Source organism: Chiloscyllium punctatum, chromosome 40 (genome assembly GCF_047496795.1).
Source record: "Chiloscyllium punctatum isolate Juve2018m chromosome 40, sChiPun1.3, whole genome shotgun sequence".
Lineage (NCBI taxonomy): Eukaryota > Metazoa > Chordata > Chondrichthyes > Orectolobiformes > Hemiscylliidae > Chiloscyllium > Chiloscyllium punctatum.
The window spans coordinates 36,213,036-36,228,437 of NC_092778.1; the positions used below are offsets into that span (position 1 = coordinate 36,213,036).

Sequence of the window (15,402 nt, forward strand, 5' to 3'; positions counted from 1 at the left end):
CCATCTTTCCTGAAGTGCAATACCCAGAACTGGATGTAATACTCCAGGTGGGTCCAAACTAGTACTCTACACAAGTTCAACATAACCTTCTTTCTCTTATACCGTCCATACTATTAATAAAGCCAAGGATACTGTATGCTATTAACCATTCTGTCAACCTCTCCTTCCATCACCAATGACTTGACAGATGCAGCAATTCTGCTAGTGTCCATTCATTCTCACTATGCCTCATTATCCATTCCCACTGGTACTAACTCTGTGCCCATCCATTCCCATTGATGACTTTGCATAATTTATTCTGCAGATACCGACTTGGTGTTCATCCATTCCTGCAGACACTAACTATTCATTCCAATTGATCCTGACTCTGTACTATCCATTGCCACTAAAGTGATACGGACGTCTGCCCACCAATTCCTGCTCCACTGATACTCACGCCACCCTACTGAAACATTTTAAGATGATTAGTGAGTATTGATTATGCAAATCAGCCAAAGCTGATGTTGTCATCCATTATCAATTATCTGCATCTTCGTGCAGGAAATACTGAACAGTAACCAGGAATAGGAACTCTAGTTGACTTTACACGTCAGCCATGGGAATCAGATGAGCTGATATTGAGACCAGATAACTAAGCACAGTATATGAATCAATATCAGCAACCAGCCTGTTTATTGCTTCACTAATTGTTGCTTTAACCACTGGCATACGAGGATGAGGTGATTAACCTAAGTTGATAATCTTTTGCAAATTTGTCTGTAATTCCTAAGAATGAATGAATCTTGGGTGAAGCTCTCCATCAAGAGTCTAACAACTAAGTAAGACAAAACCACACAGGACAATTTGCAATCATCTGATTGTTTGTCAATTGCTCACTACAACAGATGCAAAGCTGTCACTACATTACAACACTACGATGCATATAATGTTAATGCAAAGCTAAAACAAATTAGCATCTGGTCCGTCTCAGGCTACAAAGATAGCTCCTCTCCTTTAATAAGAGCACAGATAAGAGCAACAGTGGTGTAATGGAATAGGGTGAATGTCTGAAAGATCAAATCCGCACCTCTGACTTTCTGTCCAGTTCTTCAGCTGCTGCTGTCGATCCCACAGCAGCTGCCACGGTGGCTGAGGCTGAAGCTGCCACTTTGCCCTTTTTGTCGATTGGTTCTTCTTTCTTGTCCGTGCTTAGGTGAATAAAGTCTGGGGCAGCCACAGGCTGCACGTATTCTAGGGGGAATAGCCCAGACCTGCCATGGAATGCTCCAAACTTCCACCCTGTCCAAACAGGCAAAGGTTCATCATTTCATGGCAGCTTGTAACCTGTGGATAAAAATCTCAATATATTTCAGTTATGTTAATTCAAAGGAGGAATATGAATGCTGTGAACTTCCATCAATCTGGGCAGCTTTATTCATTTATACATAGGTTTGAACAGTAGGGGAACCTGCCCAGTTCTCCCATCATCCAATACCTACAGCAGAAATGCAGAATCATAATCTACTCAACTGCTTCCGCAGAATGCAATACTCAGAATAGTTTCCAGAAGGCACGTGAGCAATAAATGTCCACCTCTCCTCCCAGGTCACAACACCTAACATTTCCCCTGTAATGAACCTATGCTCTTTCTGACCTGAGACTATTTGACTATATGTAACCTATGCTGTAACTGCCTGGAAGTGCTAAGTGGGACTGCTTTGAGGGACCTTTAATATTTATCAAACCCATGTTGTACCTGCCATGACAGTATTTGGCAAGACAGTATGCACTAAGCTTTACTATGTATCTAACCAGTGAGTGTTAGAAGAATCAGTATGGAGGGGCTTTACTCAATGTCTGCTGTGTATTTGCTGGTTTTGTTCTATTATATATCTGATATACCTTGGAGCAATGCAGAGATGATGTGAGATTTGAGTCTAATATTAATTTATTAAAATATCTTTGCAATCACATGATGCCTCCTCATGTTCAGACCTTTGGCTTCTTGGGTCATTCTCTGGAAGCTTTTGTTTATTTTAGACCTCATAGCTACACCGACTTAATTAATCAAGCACAGTGCGCACAGATCAGCCAACAGACTAACATAATCGAAAGCAGTTAAATTATACCATTGAATATGACAGACATTTTATTGTGCTATACCCAACCTGGGAATGTTTAATGGAACAGTGAAGAGGGAACTTTGCTCTCCCTTGCCAATGCTGTACTTGCCATATGAATGGTTGATACTGACACTGGAACAAATAAGTATTTTAAATTGCATAAGATAAAATTTTCAGTGAACAATTTTGAATTAACAGCCAGTGATCTTCAGCAACAAAGGACACCACTTGTTTGCTCCTAACATTGATGCAAAACAAATCTGGGTTGTAACTTTCATGTCCACTGTATTTGATGGAGGCATTGAAATATCTTCACCTACTGGTTCTGTTGTAATATAGTGACACAATTGAAAGCCCAGTTCATTGGAAACAGGCAAGCAGTCATGACAATGTCAAACCATGGAGATAGCTTCCTCATTGCCTGGAACATGACCTGGAACGAAAACTAGCTGCTGTTTTCCCTTTCCAATGCTGAGGTAGCTGCTTCTGGTTTTTCCCAGTTTTTATTTTGATATTCCACATATAGGCAACTTTGGATTGAAAATCGTTGAGGTCTCATTAAGCATAAAACACATCAAACATGCACACACCAGATCTAAAACACCACAGATAGAAAATATCAGCAGAATATGTTTACACAATTCAGTCCACAGGCAAACAACTGGAGCTTTAGAAAGCAATGGAACATTAACACTGCAAGATGGAATATTAATGCAAGGAGGGGAAGCATTAATATAGGGAGATGGAGAGTTAATACAAAGAGAATGAACACTAATGCAGGAAGGAGGAATACTAATGTGAAATGGAGAATGGCCATAATCAGAAAGATATGTAACACTGTAACTTATACTGTCAGCATCTCAGTGAACATGGTTGACAATTTTTCCAGATTTCTCCCTTGTTTCCTGGGATTGCTGATGCTAAAAATCCTTCAGCATCTTTCCAACTAGAGAACTGGTCTTGATGGTAGGGTTGAGCTCAATCCATGTCCACATATTGCAACACGTTACAGCAGGAGAGGATAGAATTAATTAAGGATCTGGGACTGTCCACATTGGAGTGGGCCAATCACACTAGACCTGGGACAGCCCACACTGGAGTGGGCCATTCACACCAGAACTGGGACTGTCCACACTGGAATAGGCCATTCACACCAGACCTGGGACAGCCCACAATGGAGTGGGCCATTCACACCAGACCTGGGACAGCCCACGCTGGAGTGGGCCATTCACACCAGACCTGGGACAGCCCACACTGGAATAGGCCATTCACACCAGACCTGGGGCAGCTCACACTGAAGTGGGCCATTCACACCATTCACTATGGATCTAGTACCAGCTAGTTACTGAGGGAGCAAATGGCCTAATTTCAAATTCTTTTTGAGTCAGATATCAGTAGGTAGAGGGAGCCAGAGGATGGAAGGAGGAGGAAGGATGAGTCACACGCAAACAGTAAGGAATCAAATTGACTCTGCTTCCAACCCACCAAAATCAGGAATATATTTCTTTTGCTCCTCGAGGTATATGACCTTCTTCCTGACTATACAGCCGTAGCAATAGTCTGAGGGCAGACACAAAATATGAGAGGTGCAGAATTTAAGCAGTATAGAAACACAACACAATACAAACTAATAGTCCGATAGTAGAGTGTGAGTCCACACTCACTGACACCAGGGTATGAATCTCCATGCCACCCACTGTTGGGGCACATTCCACTCATCTGAGGTACAGCCTAATAAGAACAGATCTCATTTTTGATGATGTTGCATGAACAACTGTATAGATTACAGAACTACAAGATATCCAGTCAGAAACCCGAGAGATACATGATCCAATCTGATTGCACTTTTCTACTTTCCTCTCTGAATCTGCTAATGTTTGCTTGGATAAAATCTAGCCAGGACTGAACTGAACGGCCATTTCTGCTTGAATATTAGACTGACAGGAATGCCAATTCACCATCAATGGTGGGCATCACTACTGAGCCAGTCAGGTATTCAGGCATGGATTTTCCACATAGATGACCTATTTAACATCCACATACTTATAACCTATGTCCCCTCACAACAACTAGAAAGTTTTTACATAGGCCAGGCACAGGGAGGTCCTTTTAAGTCACTGCCTGAGTGTGATTTCACTAGAAGAATGAAAGATTCCATGTGGTTAAATTAAATGAACACATACTGCAAATGGATACATTGCTTACAATGACTCCAATCTCAAGTTTAGAGACAAAAACTGGAATTAGCTTTAATCTTTTGTACCTGTGCCCAATGAATGAATAATTTCACAGACACTAACCTTCCTCGAGACCATCCATCGGTTGCAGACGAATGATGTCACCCTTGTGGAATCGTAGGTAGGAGCTGTTATTTGTGATGTGACTCTTCACTGCTATTACATAGTTAGAATCCTGGTGACAGGTCATATATAAAGACAACATCAATTCTGTGAATTACTAGCTACAGCCACTGATAAGAGACAGCACTGACCATGTAACAAAATGTTCAAGTTGATTTGTCAGGAAGAAAGCCATCAGTTGGTGGGGGAGCTGAGTGAAGGCATAGGCAGCATTATGGGAAGACTGCAAAAGCACTAATGAGGCAGTGCAGCAGGAAGTGATGATGCCCAGTGCAATGGAGTCCTGGGGCAGAATACAACTTGGGTACCAGTGGTTATTAAATAAAGTGAGTAGGTCTGGACAGCATGCTAATGGCAGTATATTGGTAATACTGTCATGCAGGGCAGTTTGTGCTTTGGAGTCTGAACCAAGTCACACTGACATGAAACTTCCATTCACCAGCCCAAGATTGTGTCCTTACGTACAACATCCCTGCACCAGGGTGAATGCCCATTGCCAATCCAACCATTGCCAAATCCTGTAAGTGAGACTGTGAACTGAGGGACAGTTCTGAACTGGTTCTGAAGAAACATCATATTTGGTTCAAGCAGAACTGAATTCTGCTAGACCTGCTAAGTATTTCCATCACCTTTGTGTCTTTATTTTAGATTTCCCGTCTGGAATATTTTGCTTTTATCTCCTGTATACTTTCTGGTTGGCATGTTTCAACAAGTGGCTGAATTAATATCTAGGGGTGAAAGGAGAATCCAGATTCTGTTCAAAACTTTTGTATTATTTAAATTACCATAGCATTTGAGACTGCTGCCAGCACTGTGGCCTGCATTTTCTAATTTAACAAGAGAACAGAAAATTGAAGCTGGTGATACAGAGACAGAGCATTTGGATTTATAAAGCATCTTTCTCAACTTCAGCCAATACTGGACTATGAAGTACTGCCATTGTTGTAATGTAAGAAACCACAGATGAGTGCCACAAACAGCAATGGCCAAATATTGTGTTTTAGTGATGTTGGATTAGGAGTACATATTGACCAGGACACAGGAAAACTCCTCTGCTCTTTTATCAATACCATGGGAATCTTATAGCCACCTAAAAAGGATGATATGGCCTCACTTTCTGAAAGATGGCATCTCTAAGTCTGCAGAGTAACAGTACTCTCAGTAATAACAAATCCTCAGAGAAACAGTATGAATTATGTTTTCCAGTCTCTGAAATAGGACTTTAACCTTTTTACTTCAGAGGTAAAGAATTCATGCCTTGGTACACAAACAGAAAACTTTAGATTTGGAGATGCCTGTGTTGGACTGGGGTGTACAAAGTTAAAAATCACACAACACCAGGTTATTGTCCAACAGGTTTATTTGGAAACACTAGCTTTCATCAAGTGATTTGTGAGTAAACCTGTTGGACTATAACCGATTGTTGTGAGTGATTTTTAACGTAAAAAACTTTTAAGAAGCATTAATCATCTCCTTCATGCAGTGATTATGTGAAAAAGCATAAAAGCCAGTTCTTTACACACCTTCTTCAGTTCAGTGATGAAGTAATCAATCATACTCTTAATGTGTGGAGCCTTGGAGGAAAACAGAATCAGCTTTTCATTGGTGAGGTTGAAGTCTAGCATGTTCTCAGAAGGGATGGTGACAAATAAGATGTCCGAGTAGCTGAAAGGTTGCCATTAGAAGAATAATTAGATTAAATGTTGTAAATTTAAAACATTGTTGGATCAAAGACTCTGATCTTAGACTCTCAACTCCCACACAAAATTCTGGTATAGAAACAGAGTGGGATAAACTTGTGGGTTGATGTGATCTGCACATCTTCTGACATGATGTACTCTCCTTGGGCCAACTTGGTATTAAAACAGGAGCTCATTATTCTCCAAAACATTCAGTAAATAGAATGATACCAGGAATGAGGCATATCAGATACAAGGAAAGATTAGAGAAATTGGGCTTATTGTCCTTGGAGAAGATTAAGAGAGGATCTTATTGAGGTATTCAAAAGAACAATTTGACAAGGTAAAGAAAGCTATTCTGTTTCCACTAATTGGTATATCAGTAACTAGAGGCCATAATCACAAGTGTCAGCAAGAGGTCGAGGAGTGAGATGAGGAGAAATTTGGTTACTCAGAGTTGTTTGGATTTGGAATGCAATGCCTGGGAGAATGGTGGAGGTGGATTCCTAGTGAGGTTTCAGAAGAGAGCTGCATATATATAAGGAATTGATGAATTTAGAAAGCTGTGGAGTATGGGACTATCTGGGTAGTTATTTGTAGTTGGGAGCCGATGCACTCACATTGGATCTATATTGTAAAGTTCTAAGAAGCCACAACACACTTCTGCTCCCACAGGGACATATCTGTCTTACTGAATCTAAAGTAGTGCAAAGGCTCAGAAGGCTTGTAAGGGTTAATGTCAGTGACAGCATCAAGCTCCATCCAATCGGAACATATCATACAGTCTTGGTTGGGAATAAAAGAAGAGCCTGGTTCAAAACCCCAATGGAGATCGATGTGCCATCAGCATCTTCTCATACGCTCAGTAATTGTGCTGAACGAGCCACTGTAAATTGCATCCATTGACATTGTACAATGAACTACATCTTGTTATGACAAGCATTTCTTCTCATTGAGACTCAGCCATAATTCATTCCCTACCACTGTGAGTCAAGTAAGCCCAAAGACTCAGGATAGAAAGGAGGACAGGGTTCATGTACTGTAGTGATAGTGGCTCAAATCCCACCTGCCCGAGACAAAGATCTAAAAAGACTGATTAAAAATCATTTTCTCCACCAGGGGCTGTCTAATTTATACATTTAAAAGAGTACAAACGAGGATTTACAGGCTTTTCATAGAAGTAAAATTTTAACTTAATGTAGATAAATTTCTTTAGTAAATTTTCATCGACATGTTGATGTTTTGTTACTAGGACCCCCAGGGGCTGTCTAAACCAATAACACTTATTTACTTAAAAAGTGTAGCAAGGGGGTTTATAAGGTTGTATGGTGTAATAGCATTCCTATAATTGATCAGAAGATCCTAGTTCGAGTCTCAGCCTGTCCAAACAGATTGATTGAATAACTTTCAACAATGGTCTCATTGCACAGTGGTCCTGTTCCTAACTGTCCCTAAGATGTGTCATAACATGCCTGTAAAATTTATTAAAATTACATAAAAAGGAGGCACCGAGGCTATCTGACCCATTCCGTGTTTTATTGTACAGGAATAAAAGGGAGGAATGATGGCAGCATTCTACCCCAACTATTAGCCGGTAATGACTGGTTCCCCAGCACATAGCATGTCTACGATGGATTCTTCACACCTCAATTACAGTTGTCAGGTACGGTTACCTTCGTCAGCTTATGGCACCTCCTAGTGGCTGGTCATATACTAACAAATAAAGTTTAATGTCAGATTTGCCTGGGCAGGTCAGTACCCCAAATCAACAACTTGATTTGGAGAGCACATTTACTGTAGTAAAACATTTCATGGCAGTTCACAGGAGTAAATTCCAAACAAAAAATGAAACTAAATCATATAAACTGATGGTCAAAATAAAAACGTGAAATGCTGAAAATACTCAGCAGGCCTGGCAGCTTCTGTGGAGACTGAAACTGAGTTAACATTTCAGGTGAATAACTTTTTTTTCTAACAAGTTATCAATCTCTAATATTGTGCTAAATCTTCTGGTTGCTGGGCTATTGGAAACTAGACTTACAACTGGGATGAGTGTTGGGATCTTTTGGAGGTCCTAACATACAGACCGACATGGGAATTTGCTTCATAGCTTTGAACTTCCATTGGTCAACTCCTCTGCTCTACAAAATCCTCTTTGAATATCAGTGACTCTGAGTTACAGAGTTCAAGATTTGGGATAAGTCCAATATACTGTCTTTAATAGTTGTCCAGGAAATGTTAGTCAGGATAAAACCTAGTCTAACACATTGGTAGCTACCTTCCAATCATCCCCCAAACATCAGACTACATTCCCAACAATCCCTCCGACCATGTAGCCAACCTGTCCTTCTGACTTCCCAGTTACCTTCACAATCCCCCATTACCCTCATGACTCTGATTATCCCGATGACCCAACTATCCCATCACCGCCCAACTACAACTCCAAACCTCTGACTACCTTCACAACCATCCACTGATCAATCAATATTCCCCTCACATTCCTGATTACACATTCCCAACTCCACCTACCTTTTCAATCTGACCTGACCCAATCTACTCCTACCCACTCACTTTCCCACTACTCACTCTGCTATGTACTCCCCTTCCCATTTACCTATGCACTTATTTATTCATTTACCCACTTCCTCATCCACTCAATCACAACCAGTCAGACTTGACAACCCTTACCATGCAGCATCAAGTGTTGTGAAAAAGGGGCATGTGCTGTCTTCTTCTGACTCTACTAAGTTCTGAAGAGTTCTGGGACACCGCGCACCAATTTCTGAGACAGTAAATTCAGAACACTGTAGTGGAAATGCTGAAAAATGTTGAGTTTGGAAAAGTATTTAAGCAGTGTGACAATTCAACGATGATTGTTGCTCCTCAGAAGGTTGGGGGGTAGTAAACATTTATCTCTTCACAGCTGCTGAGACCTGCTGATCATATTTATAATTTTCTGTTTCAATTTCAGATTTCTAATATCTGCAATGTTTTGCTTTTATAAAAAGATATTAAAAATTGTGACCAATAATCAAAGAGATAGGGTTAAGAGAAAGAGAGGGGCAAAGAGGTTGAGTCGGGAGTTTCAGGGCTTAATCCCTTGGAAGCTGAAAAAGTGTGGCCACCAATAATAAAGTTAACTAAATTAGGGTTATGCCAGAGGACAAAACTGAAGCTGTAAAATTATCTTGCAACATTGTCAAACTGAAGGATGTAAGAGATGGAAAAAGATTAGATCATACAGTGAGTTGAAAGCAGGTGTAAGAATTTTTATATGTGAGACAGTTAGACTGGGAGCTAATGTACATTAGTGAGCACAGGAAATGAAGAGGTGAATATGGCTTGGTGTGAATTTTGATGTTGGACAGCAGAGTCTTAGTTTACAGAGAGTGAGAGTGAAAGATGGGAGGCTGGCAGGTTGGAATAGTCAAGTCTGGATGGAACAAGAGTGTGGGCATGTCTTTCACCAACGTGTGAGCTGAGATGAGTGTGGAGATGGACATTATGGAAGTGTAAATAGGTGGCATTGGTGATGGAGAGGTTTTGTATCTGATGTTCAACTCATGATCAATTATGTTACCAATATTGTGAACAGTCTGGTGTGTGACAATGGACAATCAGACCGAGGATGGGACTGAGTTGGTGTTTATAGAATGGAAGATATGAAACAGACCATAAACAATAGCCTAGAATGACAGAAACTTCCTTGTTGGCTGTGTTACTGAGCCACACAAATTGGCAATTTTCTATCTGTAATGTTGAAGTTGAGTCAGCTGATCTTGAGGGTGTCAAAAATGGGCTAGGGTTACAATTAGCCTCAGTACCCCTGAAGCAGAGAGGGGAGTCATTGTTACTGGTCATTGTCCAGCAGGATGTGCAGGTAAGAGGATCAAATTCAGCTGTGATGTTCATCATGATAATGAACACACTAACCAAATTGTATCTAGGTACACAAAAGAAGACTGGGCATTTCATGAGTTACCAAATAGCCCACAGAAAGATGGATCGGGGTAAATTACTCTCTCAGGGGCAAGTGGAAAATATTGCTTTCTGCTTTCCGTACCTGTAGCTCCTGAGAACCCTCAGGTTTTCTGCTGCTGTGCTGCTGGCTCTCACTAGTTTTAATAGACAGATTCCTTTATGGGACACTCCCAAAATCTGCACTCCAGTACCCACACTGCCCTGCAAGAGTTCACCAATGATTACAAATTAACATTGAGTTAAAAAGCACAAGGCACACAGAGGAATTTAAATTTTACACAAACTTGTTCTCTCTAATCTCTGAGTCAGGCAACACTCCAGGGGTAGGAATTTTCAGTGTTCACATGGCTGGCTGCATTTACATTAAATGAGGAACATGAAATGTCGAGGTGTTGATGTAAATTGGCTTTTTGATGTTCAAGGATGCAGAGTTAGAGTTAAAACTGTTAAGAGACAAGAGAGTTCACTGGCTGAATGACTGATTATGTAACTAGCTTTCATGAAAATTAGAATATACAGTTTCTTCAAAATAGGTTATATAAATATAGTTGGGAGTTGAGATGGGTGTGTCTGTGTGTGTGGGGGGGAGATGATAGGATGAACTAATCCCTGGGCAGAGAAAAATGTCTATAAGGCAACAGCCACATTTAGAGATACAAGGCTGTGGAGCTATGCTTAGTAACCTTTTGGTGTGAGAACATTTGCATTGAGATGGTGTTGAGATTCAGATCAGTCCTGATATAATTTACTTATGAAAAGGCTCAAGAGATTGAATGGTAAACTCTTGTTCCTATTTTTCAATGAGTTGCCCCTTCAACAGGGATATGGTTCCAGTTTTCAGCACATTATCAGTTTTCCACAATATGCTGAAGTTTTTATAACATCAATAAATAATACTTAATGACACATTCTGTGGTTTAAATATATTTGTAAAAATACAGGATTGTCTCACAGAGGCAGGGAACAGACGGCAGAAATAAACATCCCAAGCTTCTTTGGCAGCCATTACAATCTTCCTCTTGACAGCTTCATCCTTCACCAAAGTTGAGGATTGAATCTTGTTTTCATCTATAGAAGAGAAATAGACACTGCTGTGTTTGTGGTTACACACATTGTATGGTCATTTATCTTGTAACAATCTGATTCACTCAAAGGGAATGCTTTTAAAAGGGCAATGGGAGGACCACAGTAGCTCTTTAACACGAATCTTGTTAGCAGTAAATGCTGATAATATATTCAGGAAATGATAGGGAAGAGTCATTGAACTAGATAGTGTGAGGAAACCAAATTAACACCAGTAAAGATACAATCGACAGACCAGTCAGTTTTTGCCAAATGTACTAATTCTTTCCGATCAGCATCCTACAGTTTATTGGTCAACTGATGGTAATCCAGCTCTCTCTTTCCTCCAGTGCCCTGTGTTACTACTGTCCTTTTACTGATGTAAATTGAGCTCTGACACACATTCATTCTCTATCTCCTCCCAGCCATTTCCCAGAGGAAATGACCTAGATTATTATAGTTTTGGCATGCAGGTTTCCAATTGGTTCTAATAATCGGTCACATCTTGAGGACATAATTTTGTCTCCTTACTGAAGCTGACTGACTTACTGTGTGTTTCCTGCTGACCTACACAATTGCAAAATTTGATGAATAGCTTTGTAAAGACTTCCACAGTCTCAATTAAAATCTGGTAACTCAAAAAACAAACTACAACTGACAACTGCATGTTTAAGGTATAGGATCAAGGCCAATGTTTCACGGTGACTGAATAAGTGAAATCATTTTTAAGTTGAGTCTCAAGATTTTGATTCGTATTCAACTGTGGTTTAGTTTGTTTGTCTCTGAAAACTGAAACATATATTTATGAATTCACATGAATCGCACAAAAATAGTTACAGTGAAAGAACAGTGGGACTGCAGCTAACGTAATTATTCCATCAGTTGCCTTGCTTTAACCTTTATCCAGCCCCTTACCCAATCCCAGCAAGGCTTGGACGACTGACCTAGTAATGATTTCATCTTCATCTGCTCCTCTTTGTTCAGTCGCACACAGGTTTCAGAGAACGTGTCACTCACAATCTTCACAGAATTAAAGGAATATCAAACAAAACATTAATAGGAAATTACACAATATCTTCAAGAGAGAAAAAAACACTCAAACCCCTTAATCAGATTACAGTCCAAAACTCACTTTCAAATCTCAGTTATTTGATATAAATTCCAGCCTGCAGTATTTGTTATCCAATATATAAACCTCTATGCCTTCAATCAGATTAGCACCTGTAGCTTATTCCAGGTTATCCAGTATTCTGCACATAAATGTCCAAATGCCTTGATTTATTCCCAGCTTTTAACTGTTATGCCATTTAAACTATCCAAACTCCTTATGTTTTCCCTCTCTTTTCCTTTGATGTATCTGTCTAGTCTTGTAATGTTTGATTCCCAGTCTTACACATTAAGGTTAACATTGAGCTTTGACAATGATTCTTCCAAAGATCTGCATCAGACTTACCTGGACTCTATAATCACTTGCATTTCCCACTAGCCAGTTAGGGAATAGTAATAAGGGGGTCACATGTCTCCTCACTGACATACAGACAGTTTGAGTTTTGATTCCTATTCTGAGCTGCCTTAGCTATCATGATAATGTGGAGATGAGGGAGAGGGAGAAAGATGGTGCTGGTGATGAAAATATGTCACCTCAGAGAAAAGGCAAATGTACTAATTCAAGAGAGAATTAGATTACCGTATTTATGATCCACTTCAGTTTTTTTTTGCAATTTTAAAATAAAACTTTTGATCCAAATTTAATAAAAGTAAATGTTGGCCATAAACACCAGGGAACTGGGTTTCTGACTCCTACTTAGTTCCCAAAAGTTTGGCAATAAACCCTTCAGTCCAACTAGTCCATGCCAAACATAGTCCCAAACTAAACTAGACCCACCTGCCTGCTCCTGGCCCATATCCATCCATACCTTTCTTATTCATGCAATTATCCAAATGTCTTTTAAATGTTGTAATTGTACCTGCATCCACCACTTCCTCAGGAAGTTCAATCCACACGTGAACCACCTTCTGTGCAAAAAAACCTGCATGTCTTTTTTAAATCTCTCTGCACTCACCTTAAAAATGTGCCCCCTAGTCTTGAAAACCCCCAGCCGAGGGAAAAGACAACTACCATTAACTCTCTCATTATTTTATAAACTTCTATCCAGTCACCTTTCAACTGCTACACTCCATCATCTCAGTAATGTTCCTATGATCCTACCCCAACTTGCCGTGGTCATCCCATCTTGCTCTGATGTCACCCTGTGTCTTGCTGTGATCTCACTCCTTGCTTTTCTTGGTCTGGTCCTTGCTGTGATCCCACTTCTGATCTTTTCTGTTATCTCTGCTTAAGTCTCTTCCATGAAACAATCACAATCAATATCTAACCTGAACCTACCTGATCTGCCTATTTTTATACTTGGCAAAATTAGTGATCCTGAAACAATGGGTATTCAGGACACAGCATAAAGTAACTACTTTATGTTTTAACACTTTACCAGCATGCAATTTATTTTGCTGTGCTTTCACAATGTCAAAGCTATTGTAATAGTTCTTTACTTATACAGCAGCATGAGACTCAGTTACATGTACTGTTCATCTATTGTAACTAAAGTAGCTTAAAAAAACACACATAATTTTAACTTCCTCTTCGTTTCCAGCATTACAGACTAATGTCTGTATTTCATCATCATGTATTTTTTTTTTCTTTTTGTTGTGTGTGTGCAGGTGTGAGACACAGTGAGAGACAGAAGGTGTACGAATCTTTATTCAACTTCCACCACCAGGAAGAAAGGAAACACCCGAGTGGCCAGTGACAAGCAGTGCCCTTCGCAAAAGGCAATGCTGTGTGATCAAACAGTGAAGGGGAGGGCAGGGATTCAATCAAAATAGAGTTGGAGAGGGAAATAATGCACTCCACTCCTTGCGGCGCACACCTCTCCCTTAACAACTCCAGGGTGTTGGTGGAGACTGCGTGCTCCTTCTCCAGAGACACCTAGGCTCTAACGTAACCGCGGAAGAGGGCATCATCATGTTTACAGGTAGTGCTGGCTAAATCAGTCATTATGTCTGAGTTGGAAGTTCTGATAACGAAAACTATAAATTGGAAATTATCTGAACATCGGTGTTGAAATACACTGAAACCATTGACCTTACGGAAGCTTAATCCCCAGGTATCAGGGCAGTCAGATAGCAGCCAAAGGGGGACAAAAGCAGGTTAAAGCAGGAAAACCTCACGATTGAGCAAAATAGCTACAGAATGCAGGAGCAGGAGCAATTTAATATTTGAACCAATCTAAATATATATCATCAAGTGAGAAGAGGTTATGGCCTAGTGATATTATCACTGGACTATTAATACAGAGACTCTGGAGACATGGGTTTGAATCCCACCATGGCTCATGGTGGAATATAAATCCAATAAAAATCTAGAATTAAGAGTTTAATGATGATTATGAATCTGTTGCCAATTATCAGGAAAAATCCATTTGGCTCACTAATGCCCTTTAAGGAAGGAAATTGTTGTCCTTACCAGTCTAGTCTACATTTGACTCCAGACCCATGGCTGGACTTTTAACGGCAATTAGATTAGATTATTTACAGTGTGGAAACAGGCCCTTCAGCCCAACAAGTCCACACCAACCTGCTGAAACGCAACCCATCCAGACCCATTCACCTAACACTACGGGCAATTTAGCATGGCCAATTCACCTAACCTGCACATTTTTGGACTGTGGGAGGAAACCGGAGCACTCGAAGGAAACCCATGCAGACATGGGGAGAATGTGCAAACTCCGCACAGTCAGTCACCTGAGGCAGGAATTGAACCCGGGTCTCTGGCGCTGTGAGGCAACAGTGCTAACCACTGTGCCACAATGAATACTGGCCCACATCTCGTGAATCAATAAAAATAATCACTCCAATCAAGAAAAGCTTCTCATGCTCAATTATATCTGATATACTGTTGTGATGAAAGCAACACAGTTATTGAATGTTTTTGAGAGCAGAAAAGAAAACAAAGCTGAACTGGGGGAAAATCTCAAGATATGGGAATAATCGTCAGCAATAAGGGGGTCCTGAAATCTATCCTTAATAAAAGGCATAGAATTTAAAACAGTTTACGAGTCATGTTTGTGTTTTCATAAAAATATACAAGTTTTTATATGCTATACATTTTTAAATTTTAAAAAAATTGCCGCTTTCTTAGAACTTTTCATAGGTCGGTGCAAC

The 15,402-nt window shown here is 40.2% G+C and overlaps 1 protein-coding gene across 1 annotated transcript in view; it reads right to left on the reverse strand.

Annotated features, from left to right (window-relative positions):
* Positions 1-15,402, reverse strand: part of myo15aa (myosin XVAa) — a 147,904-nt gene that overhangs the window by 33,295 nt on the left and 99,207 nt on the right. The window contains 7 exon segments of the mRNA XM_072560280.1: positions 1,067-1,278; positions 3,588-3,662; positions 4,397-4,514; positions 5,986-6,127; positions 10,205-10,323; positions 11,075-11,190; positions 12,129-12,204. Coding sequence (XP_072416381.1) covers positions 1,067-1,278; positions 3,588-3,662; positions 4,397-4,514; positions 5,986-6,127; positions 10,205-10,323; positions 11,075-11,190; positions 12,129-12,204 — 858 coding nt within the window.